The following is a 20689-nucleotide window of genomic DNA, read 5'->3' as shown; positions in this document are numbered from 1 at the left end:
GCCCTAATTTTCGGGATGTGGACAGCGGGGAGCAACATCATGTCGGATGGTGGGGGATGCAGGGAGCTTGCAGGTTAGAATAAGTTGAGGAGTCCCCTCGTTTTAAGAGAGGGGATTCTCTCTTTGGCAAGTTTAGCTTTGAATTTCAAATTCATATCAGTTTCTCCTCGATTTTTTTTTTTTCTTGCTGTTTAAAAATAAAGACTTTCGAAGTATGTCCTCTCCAGAATACAGCGACCATTTCTCCCTCGCCAATATTCCATTCGGCGTGGCATCTTCCCAGATACATTCCAATCCACAATGTGTGACTCGACTAGGGAACTCCGTTATTTTCTTGGTTGAGCTACAGAAATCAGGAGTTTTCTCGAGCGTCAAGGGCCTACCTGAAGGAATCTTTGACAAACCGTCTTTGAACGATTATTCTGCACTTCCACGGCCAATTCATCGAGACGTGAGAAAAGTGCTACAAGAAACATTACAAGAAACTCTACCAGCGGAGTTCTCCGAAGACATCTCTGCAGTCACTTTACATCTACCTATGATCGTGGGTGGATTCACCGGTACGTTTCCAAGCTTGGCCGACAGCTGCCAGTACATCTTATGCTCGGCGTACGTCAAACGGTCAACCTGACGGTGATTAGATTTTTCATGCAGCGTACACCATGTTCGCAATGCGGGCCGAATCATTATCGATGACGAAAAAGTCCCTCCAGGGTTTTTCAGATTTCCAATCGGATACAATGGCCGTGCGAGTACAGTCTACGTCTCGGGAACGCCAATAGTTCGCCCGAAAGGACATTTTGTTGATCGTTCTGCTCCGACGGAAACAAAGCCTGTAATTTACGGACCTTCACAGGCCATGGACTATGAATTAGAAGTAGGTGTCATTATCGGAAATGGAGTGTCTCGGTTTCGAGGGTTGAATGCCCGCGACGCAGATGAACATATCTTCGGCATGGTACTATTGAATGATTGGAGCTGTAAGTTTTTTTTTTTCTTGCAAAGTCAGGATTCTGTATCTCTAATTTGAATTTATTTCAAGCCCGCGATATTCAAGGATTCGAAATGATGCCTCTGGGGCCCTTGAATGGTAAATCCTTTGGAACCAGCATTTCGCCTTGGGTGATCACCTTGGATGCATTGGAGCCCTTCCTAATTCCCGGCCCCAAGCCTGAGGTTGCACTGGCAAGTCATTTGGAGGATGACTTGAATAAGTCCAGCTACAAAATAGACTTTAAAGTTGAGATCATGTCGGGTCAGCATGTGACTAAAGTGAGCGAATCCAAGTTTACGGATTTGCATTGGAATGGACGGCAAATGGCAGCACATCTTGCTAGTAGCGGGGCGGATCTCCGGACTGGCGATATATTGGGCACTGGGACAGTGAGTGGACCAGATGAGAAGAACTTTGGTTGTTTATTAGAAACCACAAAGGCTGGAATGGAGCCTATAACCCTGACTGATGGCTCGGAGAGAAAGTTCTTGTTGGATGGTGATATAGTTCGATTCACCGGTGTGGCCGGAGGGACAGATTCGGGGGTTGGATTTGGCGAGTGTATTGGCCAGTTAGTGGCCGCGAATATTTGAGCAATAGACACTCTGGGAATGCAATGCCTTCTATCAATTGGGTTATGGTTTTACGACGTTTTGCCTACGCAGTGTTGATTCACACAGATTCATGTGACCTTTTTGATAAAATTATTGAACTTCTTTATGGACATCATGGCAAGCGGTATATAGTAGCGTATGAGCAGAAACGAGAAAAATATCCGGGTAATCCAAATAGAACCTGAGCACCGCTGCCTTGCTTTGGTGAAGAGAAATGGTCCCTAACGCCGGTCAAATGCCTGTAGCCCGCGCTCTAAGAAATTTGAAATATGAAAAGTATTGGGAATTCGAGGTGCACCGCAGTCGGATCGTATCTAGCTCCATAGGGGTGGGTGAATATACTCCGACGCGCGATCCAGTATGTTAGGCATCGTCCATTCACCACTACCAGAGCTCTCTGGGGTAGGTGGTGGAAGTGACCCAACGCTGGGTGTCATGCTTGCCGGAACGTAAGTACCCATTGACGCATTAGCTTGGTTAGCAGTAGACTGGGGGATATAGGCGGGACTAAGGCCATTCGTCGGGCGAGTTTGCTCATTTCCAAACGCGTTGAGTAGTTTTTGCAGAGCACGGTGAGTTTTAGCAAGAGACTTGGCCCATTGTGTCTGATTGTCACCCATAGCGGCGGGTGATGTAGGATCTACTGGAGGTTGAACGATGCCCGGTGGATTTGTAGCCCCAGTGATCGGATCGTAGGTATTCATGGCCTGGGCTGGAGAGGCCATGCTAGCAGTAGTATTGACATCACTAGTATCATAGGCACGTTCGTGTGTCGCTCGCTGCGCAATGATGCCTTCGAGTCTATGAAGCAAGTTCCAGACATTCGGATCTGATTTCGCTTCCTCGATAACTGCGAGCAGAAATGCGGAGCTAATAGCCCGCTGCAAAGCGATCCATGAGCGCGCGGCATGAGAGCTTATGTCGTGCATCTCGATGTAAGCCTCAACAGTAGTCATGAGATTGGCGATACAATCTGCACGTATGCTAGCCGCTCCCGCATCACTGGTATCGTTTGTTGGCTTAAGCGCTGGTCGACATAATTCAGATGAGAAATAAGAAGAGTGAAGCTTCAACACCACTCGCTCCAAGCTTTGTGTTGCTGTCGAACACGATTTCGCATCCCTCAAATAAGGCTTGGCTTCAATCATGATATTTTGGATTCTTTCCTTGTAGCCCTGAATACTCTCAAAGCTTATCTGAGCATGAGGGCTGAGCATGCGAATGCGGACAACCTCTAGTGCTAAAGAAATAACGCGGCAAAGAGTTTCAAAATAGGAGAGATCACCAGGTTTCGAGTCCTCGCGGAATGCTATGTTCGGTTGGCTCACAGCCGTGGTAGAAGGACGATCGTATGACAAAGAGAAATGACTGTCCTGCCACGCCATGGACCACCTAAGTAAAGAGAGGAGAGAAATATTAGTATTTTGGATGTCATACTATCAATCAATCAGCAGCTTACCATACGTGACGCCGACGATATCGCTCAGTTGATGAAAAACGACTTGATTCGACGTGCAAGCCGAGGGCTAATCCCATTCGAAGTGTCATACCCAGAAGCACATATGAGATACCGGGGTTCATGTTGTAAGACAGGACGTTGCCAATGACCAATAGGGTCTGAATAGCTTCGATTGTTGGTTGGGATAGGAAATTTGTCATGCGCAGACATTGATATGAACAACAAACTTTGACAATGTCAGTGAGTGGTTACCGAGTAGGAGTTGTAACAGTCTTACCATAAACCTGCGAGGTTAATTCTCTTTCTTTGCTTCCTAAGTCTGATGATTGGCAGCCGGACGCCAGAACAGCAAATAGAAGCCCGAGATAGGCAATACTGACGCCAAAGGGATGCTGGGCTTCATCCACGTCTTCACGATAGACTCCACCGGAAGCAATCCTACTTTGCAGTAAAAGCTCAAGGTTTTTCTCAAATTCGGAAACGTCCTCGAGTACAGGGTAGATAGCCCCCGCAATGTCCTTGTAGTAAAAGAAGAATCTGCACGATTAGAATTAATATAAAGCACGCGAATCGGCGATTCTTCCAGGGACAAACTCACTCTCTGCATTGTTGATCGGTAGGAAGAGCACTGCAGACCGCGCTTATATCAAAAATCGACATATCTGAAGACCACAAATCCACGAATGGATAAGTTGCTGATTCGTTATCCAAACCGAGCTTTGGTAAGATGCCTCCTTCCAAAAGAGCTTGGAGTTGGTCGGACCCCGATTTGTTGTTCAGTATGTATGCTAATACAGATCGTGATCCTAGATGAACTGTGCCTTTTCCGAGTGTATTTGCGGCATGAATTCCTTCGCGATCTGGGGATATACCCTTCGAGCGGGAGCTCCCATCGCCACTCTGCACACTTCTGTTGTCAACCCCAGCAGCCGTATCATCTTCAGCGCGTTCGAGTCCAACTCGTAGGGAATTAATTGTCGATTCCATTTCCCTTAGTCGGCTGCGTACGTTGTCCCATTCTTCCCGGGCAATCGACACTCGGCTGCCTACATTAGGGCCAGTTGGTCGATACTGTGTGGCTTCAGCCTTCACCTGCGCCGTGTTATCCTCGTAGCTGTACACTCCCGGGTGATCCGATGTGGGAAACGTGGCTGGGCCCTCTGCTGGGCTGTCGCGGAAAGCCTGGGAACGCTTTTTGATGGGTCGCTCATATGAGCAAAGCTCTTTGTGATCACGCTTGACACAGCCATCGCACGGTAGGTTCCGATCGCATTTGACCTTTCGAGAATGGCACGGGTAGCAGGCTTTGGGTTCACGCGCTTTGCGCTTCGTGCGAATGATGGCATCGACTTGATCCTGGGGCAGATCAGATACAGGGCGATTCAGTGCAGCAGCAGCATCGGACGGGGATACCGAATTATTCGGAGGGTATGGCGACGTCATATTGTTGGTCATATATGTTTGGAAACATCAAACGAAGTTATGTCGAGTTTCTAATGGAACGCTTATGCCAATTTCGATGCGACTGGCGATAGCGCAATGTCGAACATCAGAGGGTGACGTGGTTTAAGGGGAAATTTCCAAACTTCGAAAACGATCCCAACAGTTAAAACTAGACTATTCCATCACTCAGTATAAGATATCATGGCGAGTGTAATAGACAATTGCATCGAATCGCACTTGAGCAGATGAGTCGGAACGCCGAGAGACTTCGACGGGTTGGGCCTAGCTAGGCACGTGATGCGGGGGCTACTCAATGCGGAAGGCCGATGGAAGAACTACGTCAGCGATAGAAAATATTTTGAAGAATGAGAAATGATACATTTGTACAGTATGATTGCTCTATATTGTCCATACAAATAGTTTAGATGTGATGATGCTGGATTGAGAAAAGTACAAAAGCTATTGCTGGCAAGACTAATGCTAGACATCATTATCTAATTGTTCTGTAGCAAGATTCTAAAATAATTATAACACTTTCTAAATCCAAATGGACAAAATATCACTGAAATCAAGTAGAGGAAAGTGAAAAGAATTACAAAAAAAGGAAAAGGGGAAAGGGAGAGGAGATCAGAAATATGAATGTATATAGTTTCATTAATTAAAGTATTATGCTAGGACCATTCCAAATCTTTTTTCTTCTCATCATTCTATCCAATCTTGATACTATTGACTGGATAGTATCCAACACATTTCCATCAAAGTAATTTACAGGCGTTAAGTGACGGCCAGGTCCTTTGCGATATAAGGCTTTGTAAACGTGCACCCTACTCAAGCCTTAACAGCTTGCTCCTCATCATCGGCAAAGGCGTACTTCGAAAAGCGCCGAATTGCCTCTCCTTTGAAGTAGAAGACGAATGGGATTGCACAGCAAGCCAGTGCAATAAAGGCTAGAAGAGAGCTCGCCCACTGGTAGCCCAAGCGATTGTACATCTGCTCGGTGAATAGGACGGTGGAAGCACCCCAGAATGATCGCAAGCATGTCTTTGCCGCCAAAGCAGACGCGGCCTGATGTTGATATGTGTCGACTGAGCAAGGTTAGTATAGCCCAAAAAATATAGCATAGCAGCATGTGTCACATACCAAGGTAGTTATTGGCAGAGTTGTAAAGAAAAATGAATCCGAATCCAACTGGCCATCCTCCAATAGCAGGTCCGAACCAATGGATTTGGGGATATGAAGTCCAGGCAAAAATGAAGAGACCGATGGGAATGAGCCAGCACGACCACATCATTGGGATCAGACGCATCTCAGCGGGCGGTTTTCCGTCATATTTTTGGCTGATCTTCAGATAGTTCTTGTTCACTAGAGGCGCGCAGGCAGCACTCATGAGGACGCCAATGGCCAAAGGAATGAACATGAGACCTGTCATGGAGGCGCTCCATCCTTTTCCTGCTTGATAAACAATCGGATAGCTACCAAATTTGTTAGTCTAGTTGGGGGCCACTGCGTATAATTGGGAAGAACTTACGCGACAAAGAACATGTAGAGCAAGCCATATAGAACGGACATGTAAATGGAGATGAAAAAGACGATGGGCTCGAGGAAAAGAAGCTGGAAGGGTCTAAACAGGAAGATCCGCAGCTTCTGGCTCATTGGTCGAGGATCGAGTTCAGACTCGGTGGTATACTTGGGATCATTCTCTTCTTTCCGGAGTTTTGCAGCTCGCTTTTTCAAGAGAATCGGAGCATATGTCTCGGGAACGGTGAAGGTAATCAAGACCCAGGCGACGAAAGACAAGATCAACTGTAGCCAATAAAGCCACCTCCAACCGCAGTTGTCACCGAGAAATCCTCCTGCAAGTGGACCGATTGCCGGTCCAATGAATGGGGCAGCGCTGAATGCTGCCATGGGAACTCCTCGCTCTTCACTCTTCCACAAGTCGGCCAAGGTTCCACCTACCAGCGTCATGGGAGCGCTGAAAGCAATTCCATCAATCAAGCGACACACAATCAGAGTTCCGATATTTTTTGATACTGCGCAGGGAATGATGAAGATGACGGCCAAGAGAAGTGTAACAGCATATACGGGTCTTCTTCCAAACATTTCAGACATTGGGGCAAAAGCCATGGGGCCTGATACAATGTCAGTGATAGAGAATCATTAATACCTTAGGAACCTTAAAACTTACCGACGCCAAATCCAACAACGAACACGGTCACAGTTAAAAGACTGACTTCACGAGCGACTCCAAAGCTTTCCATCGGTCCTTCTAAGTCGGCTGTGATCACACTACTAGCAAAGGCGACCACGAAACATGTGAACGCGACAACCATTGTGCAGTACCATTTGAATGCCTTGGACCAATTCTTTGGGTTCTCAGGGTCATCAATGGTAAATGTCACCAGCTTCCAATCCTCCATACGACCGGTGGCATTTGACTTCATGGGCTTGATGATCTCTCCATTTCGTGTTTCGGTGGTATATTCGCGAAGATCGGCGCTGTCATTAAGTTCGCGAACAGGAAGGTCGACATAGTCGATTGGTCCAGGGCCAGAACCGACTGACGCTGTTCGGCTCGTTGACACAGTATGAGTATTATCGGAGTGAGGTGTCTCCATATTGATACGATGTACCTGATCAGGGAGCCTCCGAGTGGATCGATTAGTATTTGATATTGATGACTGAAGATATAAGGCGGATCCCCTTGGAGGATTGGGTCCATATTTATATCATATTTCTATTGCCTTGGCATATAAAATTTTTACAGATTGATACTTCCTAACAGGGATATACCGCAAAGTCGGCCAGTCTGTGCAGTGCCACGCCGCATACTTCCCGTAGCCGCAATCTGGGGCGACCCCATCCGATCAAAGAATTACCCGGAATAGATAGATACACTAGCCGTAAAGGGAAATATGCTACGAGGGCACCGGATATGAATTCATGTCATCCATCTGATCTTAAATGCTATTGGATATGATACCATATAGATCCTTCTGGTTGAATAGATCCATTGAAGATGCTACTACCAGTTGGATATTCAGTGGCATTATTTCTAGGTTTTCTATACAAAGTCTAACAAGATTGCTACATGGTTGCAAGTAAAAAATCAGTGCTGTAGAGTCACTAGACTAGATTCGATTACTTTATAATTCTCTCTGAATTATTGCAACTAATGGCTCTTCATCTCTGTCTTATTGAACACACATTCATTCAATCTTAACAATATAATACTAATATCTATTTATACGGCGTATATCGTTTCAGTTTATTGGTATAGATTTTGAACATTTGAGTAAAGAACTCCACATATGACCCTCTTTTCTCAAGAAAGCTTAATATCGATCAATGTTTCTTCGGTCGTTCTTCGGTGGAGAAGAGTTTTGATTCCCTAGTAGCAGTCTATCATACGTACTGTATACACCTGTTTTCCACGTGGTATGATAAGGACTGGGACCGGCTCGGAGCATCCTACCGTTTACAGTAATATCCCTCGCCCCAAATCTGGTAATACATGAGCTTCTGCCAAGACAAAAGAAGATCCGAACTATCTCCGGCTTTCTACATACGTCGCTTGGACTGGCTGGCTTAAATTAAAGGCTCGTAATAAGTCAATATCAAACAGTGAGCATAAACAACCTGAATCCTAAAGTGCTCTCATTATCAATCAATATTCTTTGACAAAATATGGGTCATCAGCCAACCGTCTCTAAAAATTTGTGATCCACTTCATCCATACCTCGATCATTGGCTACTGATGAGATGAGGATTGCCGAAAATGTATTTCGGAAGATATATACCTACATTAATAACAGCTATATAATATGTTAAGCTCTCGCCATCTGTACTACGGCGTGCAAACAATATAAGGGTTTACACTTGTGTACAGCATCAATATCTGGAGGATACTAATATGTCGATGCGAAGTATCTGCCCAATCTTTGGAAAGATTGGGCAGGCAAAAGGTTTTGTTGGTGAACTGCGAAATTATATTGAAACATCACACTATGTCCCTCCTAACGATTGTGGCCAGAGTTTCTAGTTCGTACTCGTCGTGCATAGTGTATCACATGCGCAAGCCCTTTCCAATATCAAAGATGCATCAATTCCAATACACTGCTGGTATAGTTCCACAAAGGCGTGGAATAGTCTGTGCAAAATGTGTATCCAGTGTAATATGTGCTCTGCTGTCCCTGGAGAGCATACAGCTTCTTATAGAAGCCATTGCGCACATCATCGTTTGAGACAATCAATGTTTCAGGCGAATGAGAAACGAATGCCGCAATCTCTGGTTCCTTAGTGGAATATGTGCCAGTTTTACCCATGCGCTTAAGGTCTGATCGAATCAGATCCTTCGCGTCATCTGCAGTAAAATTTCCTTCGGCCACGATCTTGCTCATAAAGTAACCTGGTTCACCGGAGAATTCCATTTGCCATTGGAATGGGGGCAATGGAAGGCTGCCAGGTTGATTATTCGGGTTGGTATTGGCGACATTGATACCGTCGGGAAGACCAGTGTTGGTGATGGCTGCCGCGTAGTAGTTTTTATGATTCCATTTGGAGAAAAGAGAGGACTCCTCTTTACGGAGGTCAAACCCGGCAAGGCTTGAAGTTGTTGGAGGGAAAGTAATGAGCAGCTTTTTCGCTTTGATGAGCTTCCGACTTCCATCGGCATTCTGAACAATCATTTCCACTCCCTTGGAACCACGCTTCGCTTGCGAGACAGTAGTCTCGTAGAGGATATTCTCGGGAGCGATATAGTTTGCCGCTTTCTCAAACAACTGGTAGGTCCCGTTCTTTGGGCGGATGTACCCTCCACTCAAGAGCGCGTCAATGTGCACAATACCAAAATTTTGTATCACGTACAGTAGAGGCGCATTCAGAATATCGCCCACGTTCTCAGCGAATGTGAAGATTACTTCCATGGCACCCTGTAAAGCATGCGCTTCAACAAATTCGCGGAATGGACGAAGAAGAACCTCGGGGACCTTGTCTGGCAGGTAGTAAGCGCCTGTGGACAAATAGTCAAATTGCTCAATAGCGGCGCGGTACAAGGTGGCACCAGCAACGGTCCCTAGGATCCCATCTCCAGGGAGTACTCGGTGGCCGGTTTCGAAGTTGACATTTTCGATAATAATTGACCCCGGCAAAAGAGCTTCATAATCAACATTCAGCTGGCTGAAGAATTTCTTAGTAATATCGTTGTTGAAGTAGCCTTCCACGCCATAGTTGACATATTTATCATTTGGCAGATATAGCGTCTCTGCATGGCCACCCAATTTGTCCTTCTTCTCAACAAGGGCAACGCTGTGACCCTTTTCTCTTAGTTGGACGGCAGCATATGTACCTGTAGCACCACCTCCGAGGATGCATACATCACGAGTGATAATGTCATCGGCCTTGAACTCAGCAGTTGATACTGCGGAGGCGGCTGCAGCCAAGAAAAGCAGACGTTCCCAGCGCATCATGATGAGCATCCAAAGATTCATCTGCTGTTATGAATCAAAACTGGGCTCTCTTGTTCATTTTACATCAATTTTTGCAGACCCGACAGTATGGACCGGCAAATCTTACACGGAAAAGGGGGATTTCATCGAACCACTAGGGACCAATGACCAATTCCACTTTTGCATAAGACAAGTTTTCTGGAACCGAATGGGTCATTCAAATCCGGTGCTTTCCGTGATAGGCCCAAGGCCAGCAGACGATCGACATGAAAACGTTAAAGTGAACTGTACTCCGTACGGAGTACATAGTATGGTGTACTATGCATACAAGCAGAATAAGAAGCATTTTCAGGATTTGACACGTACATTTCAATTTTAGCATCACTTAGCCACCTTATCTGAGTCCAGTCTTCTCGTATATTGTTGGTATCATCTATCTATTTTGACAAAGAATCTGAAAAGAACCCCCTTGATTGAAAACCCACACGCGTTCAACCAAAATTCAGCCGCGGGACTAGTTGCCCCCACTAACCATATCCACACTTGGGAATAGTTCAACTCTTCTACGCAAAGCTTCGTTTACGACCGACCCACCCACTCACGGATGCGAGATCGGACCGCTCAGATGTCTGTAGCATACCAAAGAGGATTTTCTTTTTAATCCAGGTTGACGTGACTGTATAATATCATCAATTATATGCGATAACATTTTATTACACTCCGTAGTACAAGCTCGTACTAAAGACTGAGTTCTGTATGGGCCCATAGTTCGAGCACAGACCTAGTGCATTTTGGCGGTAAAAGATAAGATGAGCAGCGATGGCTTCGAATACTGATCATGGATTTTACTTTACTTTTAACTATGTACATTCGTTGATCATCCACTTTGGCGATGGGCCTTCTAGGGTTCCGTAGTATAGAACAATTTTTTTTTTTTGCAAAGAAAGTAAGTGAATTTCTGAGGAACACACAAGGCAATTGAACATTAAAACAATCTCACCATTTCCCCCTTCTGATTTCAATCGAACTTCCAAATCAATGAAGCTGTGATTGTATAATATTAGTTAGTATTTAGTTAATTAGCGTAGCACAGTCACCCTACTGTACTTTTACTGTACTCCGTATAATCCGTATACTCCGTAGTACACTCAGAGTTCTCATTGGCTCATGTTGATGCTAGGTGGGTCCATTTTGATTGGGATTCATAGAATTACGTGGAGTCACTCGGCAATCCTTCAGAGAATTCAATGCCATCTGGGTAGTGAATGGCTCTTGAACGGTGCTATTTAGTGTTGTATTATCTAAGGCCATGTCTGCTAGGATTAGTCTTGCAATGCTTGATAGAGTTAAAATAAATATATACAAAATTCATTCTGGTCCTCCACTATGAAAAGTTAATCAGCACGTGACCCCAGATAAGCCCCCGCCGCAATTGGACGCAACGGGTTTAGGGCGGGGCCACTCAGTCCTCAACTTTTTTTCTGGGAGTCATCGCGGGGTTTTTTTTTTGCTGAATCTCAAGCTCATTTTGAGAGGCACCTGAGCCATTCCACCTCCTTTATTAGAGGGAGGGTTGGACCATATACCATCTCAATTCTTCAATCATGTCCTCCGACTCATACCTTGCCATCCCGGGCTCGGTGGCGTACTCCCGCTCTCGCGGACAAGCCATCGCTGCAAGTTTGGGTGTCAAGGATGTTCGAGCCCAGTGGGTTCACTATGTTCATACTTCTCAGCCGCTAGACGGATCTCAGCGTGCTACTCTCGAGCAGCTGCTTCGTTACGGCGATATCAACGACGTTCCTCCCACCTTCACCTCCGATGACGGTCAATTCGATACCTTTTACGTTTTCCCCCGAACCGGAACCATCTCCCCATGGAGCTCTCAAGCCACCGGTATTTCGCACGTCTGCGGTCTTCGCAACTCTGTTAAGCGCATCGAGCGTGGTATGAAGGTCTCCTGCCTTCGCAATGGCGTTGAAGACTACAAAGCTGGTTACATGGATTTGCTGCACGACCGAATGACCCAGATCATCAGCAAGGATGAGCCCGACTTGCAACTTATGTTCTCTGAGCATGCTCCTCAGCCTCTCAAGACCATTTCTCTTCAGGGCGGTGCCAAGTCCCCCAAGGAAATCCTCCAGGAAGCCAACAAGGAGCTGGGTCTGGCTTTAGATGAGTCTGAAATTGACTACCTTGCTGAGGCCTATGGACCTAATGGAGCCATTGCACGCGATCCCACCGATGTTGAACTTTTCATGTTTGCCCAGGTCAACTCCGAGCATTGTCGCCACAAGCAGTTCAACGCGTCTTGGGTCATTGATGGCAAGCCCATGCCCAACAGTCTCTTCGCTATGATCCGTAATACCCACAAAAAGCATCCCGAACATACCGTCAGTGCCTATAGTGATAACGCCGCCGTTCTGGAGGGTAGCGAGGCTGCTTTCTGGGCCCCCGACTCGACTACTGGCGAGTGGAATCACACCAAGGAGCTTGTGCACTTCTTGGCTAAGGTTGAGACTCACAACCACCCTACTGCCGTTTCTCCCTACCCTGGTGCCGCTACTGGCTCTGGTGGTGAAATCCGTGATGAGGGTGCAGTCGGCCGTGGTTCCCGCCCTAAGGCCGGTCTTTCCGGCTACTGTGTTTCTGATCTCTTGATCCCAGGAAACAAGCAGCCTTGGGAGCTCGATGTTGGCAGGCCAAACCACATTGCCAGCAGTTTGGATATCATGCTGGAGGCTCCCATCGGTAGTGCCGCTTTCAACAACGAGTTCGGTCGACCTTGCACAGCCGGATACTTCCGTACTCTTCTTACTGAAATCGATGTGGGCAATGGTCAGAAAGAACTCCGTGGTTACCACAAGCCTATCATGATTGCTGGTGGTGTCGGTACTGTCCGTCCCCAGCACGCGCTTAAGAACCCCGATGTCGTGAAAACCGGCTCTTTCCTTGTTGTCCTTGGTGGCCCCGCCATGCTTATTGGTCTTGGTGGTGGCGCTGCCTCCAGTATCGCTTCTGGCGAGGGCTCAGCAGATCTCGACTTCGCCAGTGTCCAAAGAGGAAACGCTGAGGTTCAACGCAGAGCTCAGGAGGTTATCAACGCCTGTGTCGCTATGGGCAACAACAATCCCATTAAGTTCATTCACGATGTTGGCGCTGGTGGTCTCTCTAACGCTCTTCCTGAGCTCATTCACGATTCCGGCCTAGGTGCCACATTTGAGCTCCGTGAAGTTGACAGTGCTGACCGCAGCATGAGCCCTATGCAAATCTGGTGCTGTGAGGCTCAGGAACGCTACGTTCTGGCCGTCGGAGAGAACGAGATGAACAAGTTCACAGCCATTGCTCAGCGTGAGCGCTGCGGTTTCTCGGTTGTTGGTCGTGGAGGCGGTACTTCTGAAGAAGAGAAGCGTCTCATCCTGCTGGACCGTGAATCCAAGGAATACCCAGCTCCCATTGATCTGCCCTTGTCGGTTCTCTTCGGAAAGCCTCCTCGTATGACCCGAACCGTCGACTCACGCAAGCTGACGCTCCCTGCTGTCGACTCCAGCCTGACAAAGTACCTGCCTTCGCTCACCTCCAAGACTGAGCTGGTTGGTGAGGCTGTCAACAGAGTTCTCTCCCTGCCCGCTGTCGGCTCTAAGTCCTTCCTCATCACAATTGGTGACCGAACTGTTGGTGGTCTGACTGCCCGTGACCAGATGGTCGGTCCATGGCAGACCCCCGTTTCCGATGTTTCGGTTACTGCTACCTCGCTTCTCCAGGGCGTTAAGACTGGTGAGGCCATGGCCATGGGTGAGAAGCCTACACTCGCCCTTATTTCTTCTGCTGCCTCTGCTCGTATGGCTGTTGCCGAGTCTCTCATGAACATCGCTGCTTCCGATCTGGTGGACCGTCTCTCCCAGGTGAAGCTTTCTGCAAACTGGATGTCCGCCAGCAGTCACCCTGGTGAGGGTGCTGCCATTTATGAGGCTGTTGAGGCCATCGGTATGGAGATGTGCCCTAAGCTTGGCATCAGTATTCCTGTCGGCAAGGACTCTATGTCCATGAAGATGAAGTGGAAGGATGAGGCCACCAATGAGCCCAAGGAGGTGACTGCGCCTATGTCGCTGGTCATTACTTCCTTCGCCCCTGTTGGCGACTACCGCAAGACTTGGACCCCTGCCCTTCGCACCTTCGAGGACGTAGGTGAGACAGTTCTCATGTTTGTTGATCTCGCCTTTGGCCGCAAGGCCCTTGGTGGATCTGCACTTGCCCAAGTCTTTGGTGAGGTTGGCGCCGAGTGCCCTGACGTCCGAGACATGGATATCTTCCGTGACTTCTTCGATGCCACCCAACAGCTTCAGGAGTCCGGAATTGTCCTGGCCTACCACGACCGATCGGATGGTGGTCTCCTCACTACTCTGGCTGAGATGATGTTCGCTGGCCGTTGTGGTGTTGAGATCATGACCGACAACATCTGCTCCTCCTTCCACACCCCCGACGTCGTTGAGGCTCTCTTCAACGAAGAACTGGGTGCTGTCTTCCAGGTTCGCAAGGAGCATGAGATCCAATTCCGTTCTTGCTTCGCTACTTGCGGTCCTCCTGCTGGTCTGATCCACAAGATCGGCCGCGTCTCTGAGAAACCCAAGCAGAACCTCACAATCTACCACAAGGCCTCCCTGATCTTCCGTGAGACCCGGTCCAAGCTCCAGCAAACTTGGTCCAAGACCTCTTACTCCATGCAAAAGATTCGTGATAACGCTGAGTGCGCTGAGCAGGAGTTTGAGAACATTCTTGACGACAAGAACCCTGGTCTGTCATGGAACCCCAGCTTCGATCCCAAGGACCGCGGCCTGCCTATCATGACCAGTCTCTCTCAATACTCGCCTTTCTCTAACAAGCCTCGCGTCGCCATCCTGCGTGAGCAAGGTGTTAACAGTCAGGCTGAGATGGCTTTCGCCTTCAACACCGCCGGTTTCTCTGCCGTTGATGTCCACATGACCGATATCATCTCGGGTCGTGTTTCCCTGGCTAGCTTCGCCGGTCTGGCTGCCTGTGGTGGTTTCTCGTATGGTGATGTTCTGGGTGCTGGTCAAGGCTGGGCCAAGTCCGTTCTGCTACACGAGAACACCCGCAAGGAATTCCAGACCTTCTTCGAGCGTCCCGATACATTTGCCTTGGGTGTTTGCAACGGTTGTCAATTCCTGTCCCGCGTTAAGGAACTCATCCCCGGTGCTGGTAACTGGCCCAGCTTTGAGCGCAACACCAGCGAGCAATACGAGGGTCGTGTCTGCATGGTCCGCGTTTCGGACCCTGATCCTTCGCGCCCTGGTGTCTTCTTCCACGGTATGGACGGAACTTCCCTCCCTATTGCCGTTGCCCACGGCGAGGGTCGTGCTTCTTTCGCCGGTACCCCCGGTATGTCTGCTAGCGACTTCGTTCGCGAAGGTCTTGCTCCTGTCCGCTACGTCGATAATGCCACTCTGAAGCCTACCATGCGCTACCCCTTCAACCCTAACGGCAGTCCCGAGGGTATCGCCGGTGTGCGCAGTCCCGACGGCCGTGTTCTGGCCATCATGCCTCACCCTGAGCGTACCGTCATGAACGGCATTGCTAGCTATGTATCCCCAGACGCCGAGCAGTGGGGAGACATTGGACCTTGGGGACGTATCTTCTTCAGTGCCAGACGCTGGGTTGGCTAAGGCTCAGCACTTGAAGACTTTGCATGATTTGTTTTTTTCATATCTACTTGTCTATAGTTCGTTTTTTTAACAGGGTTATTTTGGAGTGGGATTGGTTGTGTCATCTTAAAAAGCATTTATGAAACTGAGAATGAAATATAGCACATAGACAATATCTTCAATTTATCTCCAGACCTCTTGAAAGCAATTGCACCATATCAATAGATATAGAATACTACACTAGTGCCCACTAGCACAGGTTTGCTTACAATCTAGCTGCGATATGGCCCAGATTTCATTGCGAGGAATTAGGGACTACTCGCCAAGGCTGGCATGTGGTAACTATGCTTAATGCAACTTTGCGTTTATCGAGGTACAAATCTTAGAAGTCAAGAGAAGTCTTTGAACTATCTGACTTACGGGTCTTCTACACTTTCTATTACTTTCATTGTAATACCAACACTACATGATCAAGGATTACGAGGAAATCAGGTGTGAAAAAGGCCAATTGGGCGTCGAAATCCATAACGCTAAAGCAAATGCAATCATTAGCAATCAATCATTCATTCATTAGATTCCATTAAAAATCATGATTTGAGCCAGCCTTTCTGCCACTCTAGCCTATCTGTCAGAACATTCCAGCTCGGCATTCCATCCGCACGAGCAACACTCTTCAATCCATTGGCAACGAAACCGGCTAGATAGTCATACTGCTGTTTCACGTTCTGCATTTGCTGATCATAAGAAGAGTCACGAAAAGATATCGTGAGCATTTGTTCATGATCGAAATCCTCAAGTTCTTCGTCTGAGTCGGAATCGGAATCATTATCAGCCGCTCGTTTCCGGCGCAGTGCTTTGAGTTTAGTAGCATCCCCTTGGCCCGTCAAGGCATCTTCGGCTGCGTGGACAGTCTGCAGATCTGCGAAGTGTATTGATAGATCCAGTAGGTTGGTAATGGCTTCGTGGATTGGGGAAAGGTTCTCCGTGAGCAGGCATTGTTCTTCAAGAGAGGAGACGTAGGATTTGTGGACTGCGATCATAGCATCAACATCTTCAGCATTGGCGAGTTCGTGGCGGAAGTGTTGATTTGATATAGCAATGACGTAGTACGTCAAATGCGAATAAATGGAGTCAAGAAACCACAAGAAATTATGATGGAGGGCCTGGATAAGCTTATCATATCTGCCATCTTCTCGAGAATTGCGAGTCTCTCGCACACGTTGTCTGACGATAGCATACTTTGAGCGTCGTATTTGAAGGAGAAATGTTGATATGCGCTGGTAAGACACGATAGTATCTTGAGTTATGATATTTGCGACTGGCCAGGGAAGAGCGTAGTCGATAGAAATTGATTCCAATAGTCGGACACTTCGTTGAGGAGTCTGATGCTCGTTGAATGACGATCCGGATGACCGCACCATAAGTCTGGATGAGTCGATATTAGGCAAGACACTGAATGCCGATCTCGCGGCTTCTGTCAGAAGAAATTTGTCGTCCCAAGAGCGGCCGCGGTCTATGAGCTCGAATATTTTGGCATCTATCGTGCCAAGGATGCTCAAATCCCGGCCCAGATAGACGTACTGAAAGGCATCGAGAGAATTCCACAAACCACATTGTTCATCAAGCTCCCTCCGCAATATACCGGCGCTGGTAAAATGGCTAGCATCCACGAGACGATCGAAAGCAAATTCCACCAGAGAAGAGAAGGGGAGTGATAACGAAGAGTTGTGAGAAGTGGTGTCGTCAAACAGTAATCCTAAGTCTCGTGGAGACTCAGATACGTCTGGAAGTGCATTGAGATGGCGCAAAAACACCATGCTCTTGCCTGCAATAAAGACTTTTCGAATGCCGGCTTCAAGAAAATTGGGGACATTCTGAGGTCTGGTCTCGTCATCCAAGCTATACCAATTGTGCCATATTGTTTTAAGATCGCGGTTTTCAGGGTTTCTTCGCACAAAGAAAGTCTCGTCTTGAGGATCAAGATGTCCAGCCTCCATCCAACGTTTTATGGTAGTAGCATAGGTCCTGAAACAGGCGAAGAATAAGTCTGATATTGACACGCTCTCGTCACCTAGGGCTTCTCGCATACAGTTCAAGTCGTATAGTAGGTCAAGACACTGCATAGGTTGGGTATCTGAGCCCTTGTCCAGTTTGGATAACATGTCAGACAGCAACAGTAGATGGCGTGAGTATTGGCGAACGTCGTCAAGTAGTTGCAATAAGCTGACTGTAGATCCAGCAGAGAGGTATTGCACTTGACTGTGGGAGAGGTTTGAATCGAACTCAAACAAACGCTCTTCTATGCCCCGGCAAAATGTCTGCATATAAGGGATTTTCTGTGTGGATTTAGTAAAGAATCGCAAAGCATCTAGATGAGTGCCAATGTCCATGAATGACTGTATCAACGATGAAATAGATTGGTTTGATGTGTGTCCCAAGGCATAGCTACGATCCATCACGACCTCTCCATCAAGACGCCAAAAGATCGAGGTGGGCAGACCCTGAAGCATGAATATGATCTCTCGTGCCAACTGTAATTCCGTGATAATCTGGACAGCAGGGACCTTCACTTCAGGTGCAGGGACCTTGTTCTTTGGTCGCCAGAATTGAGCTTTCTCTGTGGAAATAAGAAGGTTTGCGCCGTGTTCCGGCATAAAGACATTATCCGGGATAATATAATCAGGTTCCAGGCCAGCGTCCAAATTTGGCAGATCTCGAGGAGTGGAAGCACCGCTAACTATTGACGAAAAATCATCATCCGAGTATTCGCCTGCAAAGTCAACTTCTTCCCAGATGTTTTCGTCGTTGAAGGCAGCAGCATCCTGGGAGTTTGCATCTATCTTGGACCAAGATAAAGGTAAATCATCTTGAGAGGGCGCAGATGTACGTTTTGGCAAGTCCTCGATCTTGGAAAGATGTGCTGGGCGGTCTGATAGATTTAATAGCAAACTTAGGATCTCCGGGTGCCACGCATCAGAATAGCCCTTTAATTCAGCGAGACTGGCGCGAAGGGCGTCAGCCAGTTCTGGTCGATCAACGACCTCGAATTTCTCTTGCAAGCCCTCTAGCTGCCGTGCGACTGCGAATTGGTCCACTCTTCCATGTGGTCCAGGGCGGAGAGCCCGTTCCACGCGTCGACGGAGATTCTGGACGCGCGGCGAGTCCTATATAGGTTATCAGCAGATGAATGACCCGTTGAGACTATCAAGTGCAGGCACGTACCTTATCAGATGGCAATTTGGCGACTGTTGCGACTAGCTGGTCGGTCAGCTCGCCTATGGCGAATACCATCTTAGTAAATTTCCAACTATTCAAGAGGTAAAGTTGTCAGAGTTGATGAGTGAAGTTGACCTTCGTCAAGTTGATACCAACTGGGATGCGGGCGCTAGTCCCAAATGGGTATGGTGTAGGTCGAGACTCGCGGCGAAAGTATTCAGTTTGGATCTTCCGGAGAGTCTCCCCCCTTTCACATCATCAGCAATCATGGCGATCGCACGACCGATTCGCATGCTGGGTGCGGCATGCATCCTATTAACTCTCTTTCTGGTCTTTCAATTAAACAATGAACCCCAGAATACTACCTCCAAACTTACCCATGGCATGACCCGGGACCCTCTTCTAGATCGTGTGTTGCCACTATCCCATAGATCATCATCGCCTTATAGGAAAAGAGACTGACCAAATCGTACGATCAGCTACCGGCGAACCTGCTGGGAATTTGTGGAGAGCAGAGGATCACGACTACTCCCCCGATAGTGAAAATTCCGCCCGTACCAATGCCGCCCTTATCACACTCGTCCGCAACGAGGAGCTGAACGACATACTGAGCACAATGCGTGACCTCGAACGCACCTGGAACAACAAGTTCAACTATCCCTATATCTTCTTCAATGACAAACCTTTCACCGAAGAGTTCAAACAAAAGACGCAGGCAATGACCAGTGCCAAATGTCAATATGGTACGGTCATCTCGAGCTATTTTGACCTAGTCTCTATTTCAACACGAAAAACACGACTGCTGACGTATGGGCTTCACAGAATTGGTACCAAAGGAACACTGGGACGTTCCCAAGTGGATTGACGATGCGCTATTCAAGGAGTCTGCTCAGATTCTCCTGGAGGAAAACATCCAATATGCCGATAAGATCTCCTACCACCAGATGTGCCGTTGGAATAGCGGCATGTTCTACAAGCACCCCGCCCTCGAAAACTATCGCTACTATTGGCGCATTGAGCCGAAAGTTCAATTCTTCTGCAGTGTCGATTACGATGTGTTCCGTTATATGGAGGATAACAACAAGACCTACGGATTTACTATCAACCTGTATGATGCGCCCCAGACCATCAAGACCCTCTGGCCCGAAACCAAGAAGTTCCTTGCCGCGAACCCGAGCTATTTGAATGAGAACAACATGATGGATTGGATTACGGATGATGTGGTCCGTCCTGAGCATAACAAGATCGCCAACGGATATTCGACCTGCCATTTCTGGTCTAACTTCGAGATTGGAGACCTGGACTTCTTCCGGGGCGAGAAGTACGACAACTACTTCCAGTACCTGGATCGTGCTGGAGGTTTCTTCTATGAGCGCTGGGGCGACGCGCCCGTTCACTCCCTGGGCGTCGGTTTGTTCGCAGATGCCGCCAATGTGCACTGGTGTGTTTCAACCCCCCCATGTCCGTCATGTCTGACCCACTCCGCTAACCATACATTCGTCGTTTCTAGGTTCCGAGATATTGGCTACAATCACATTCCCTATTACAATTGTCCTAACTCCCCCAAGTGCTCTGGCTGTACTCCGGGCAAGTCCTACGCTGGCGCGGACTGGCTCCAGAAGGAGGATTGCCGACCTACTTACTTCAAGTATGTCGGAACACACTGAGTGATAGACCATGACATATCTGTCATTTGACGACACTTTGCATCACCTTGCTTATCCAATGAATATACTTTCTTCCAACTTGGTGGTTTGGTACCTGGCGTTTAGAGCGGACAACATACCTATTGATTGATGACTGTCGTCCTTTTTTTTTCACTCATCTTTATTTCTAGTTCATTTTTCTCAACT

General features: G+C 47.7%; 7 protein-coding genes across 7 annotated transcripts; 3 read left to right on the top strand and 4 right to left on the bottom strand.

Moving 5' to 3' along the window:
- Positions 1–214: 214 nt before the first annotated feature.
- Positions 215–1587, top strand: N7469_010956 (fumarylacetoacetate hydrolase family protein; the record flags this gene model as incomplete). The annotated part of the gene is made up of 3 exons (XM_056649861.1): positions 215–560; positions 642–980; positions 1043–1587. The coding sequence occupies 3 exons, from the start codon at positions 215–217 to the stop codon at positions 1585–1587; spliced, it is 1230 nt and encodes a 409-aa protein (XP_056496992.1).
- Positions 1588–1922: 335 nt separating this feature from the next.
- N7469_010955 (putative C6 transcription factor) lies at positions 1923–4510 on the bottom strand (the record flags this gene model as incomplete). The annotated part of the gene is made up of 4 exons (XM_056649860.1): positions 1923–3000; positions 3068–3293; positions 3345–3604; positions 3666–4510. 4 exons carry the CDS (start codon positions 4508–4510, stop codon positions 1923–1925), a joined length of 2409 nt encoding a protein of 802 aa, XP_056496991.1.
- An 828-nt stretch (positions 4511–5338) lies between these two features.
- Positions 5339–7128, bottom strand: N7469_010954 (MFS transporter; the record flags this gene model as incomplete). Its single annotated transcript, XM_056649859.1, has 4 exons — positions 5339–5595; positions 5651–5982; positions 6039–6642; positions 6699–7128. The coding sequence occupies 4 exons, from the start codon at positions 7126–7128 to the stop codon at positions 5339–5341; spliced, it is 1623 nt and encodes a 540-aa protein (XP_056496990.1).
- A 1473-nt stretch (positions 7129–8601) lies between these two features.
- On the bottom strand, positions 8602–9978 carry N7469_010953 (uncharacterized protein; the record flags this gene model as incomplete). The annotated part of the gene is made up of 1 exon (XM_056649858.1): positions 8602–9978. The coding sequence occupies one exon, from the start codon at positions 9976–9978 to the stop codon at positions 8602–8604; it is 1377 nt and encodes a 458-aa protein (XP_056496989.1).
- Positions 9979–11561: 1583 nt separating this feature from the next.
- On the top strand, positions 11562–15641 carry N7469_010952 (phosphoribosylformylglycinamidine synthase; the record flags this gene model as incomplete). The annotated part of the gene is made up of 1 exon (XM_056649857.1): positions 11562–15641. One exon carries the CDS (start codon positions 11562–11564, stop codon positions 15639–15641), a length of 4080 nt encoding a protein of 1359 aa, XP_056496988.1.
- A 566-nt stretch (positions 15642–16207) lies between these two features.
- On the bottom strand, positions 16208–18911 carry N7469_010951 (uncharacterized protein; the record flags this gene model as incomplete). The annotated part of the gene is made up of 2 exons (XM_056649856.1): positions 16208–18784; positions 18843–18911. 2 exons carry the CDS (start codon positions 18909–18911, stop codon positions 16208–16210), a joined length of 2646 nt encoding a protein of 881 aa, XP_056496987.1.
- A 192-nt stretch (positions 18912–19103) lies between these two features.
- On the top strand, positions 19104–20503 carry N7469_010950 (glycosyltransferase family 15 protein; the record flags this gene model as incomplete). Its single annotated transcript, XM_056649855.1, has 4 exons — positions 19104–19245; positions 19286–19579; positions 19659–20277; positions 20347–20503. 4 exons carry the CDS (start codon positions 19104–19106, stop codon positions 20501–20503), a joined length of 1212 nt encoding a protein of 403 aa, XP_056496986.1.
- Between the last annotated feature and the right edge of the window lie 186 nt (positions 20504–20689).

Source organism: Penicillium citrinum (assembly GCF_028827155.1).
Source record: "Penicillium citrinum strain IBT 23319 chromosome Unknown utg000009l:1.0-4274883.0:1.0-4276374.0, whole genome shotgun sequence".
NCBI lineage: Eukaryota > Fungi > Ascomycota > Eurotiomycetes > Eurotiales > Aspergillaceae > Penicillium > Penicillium citrinum.
The sequence above is the reverse complement of the archived record's forward strand: the minus strand, read 5'-3'. Positions and strand labels throughout refer to the sequence as shown.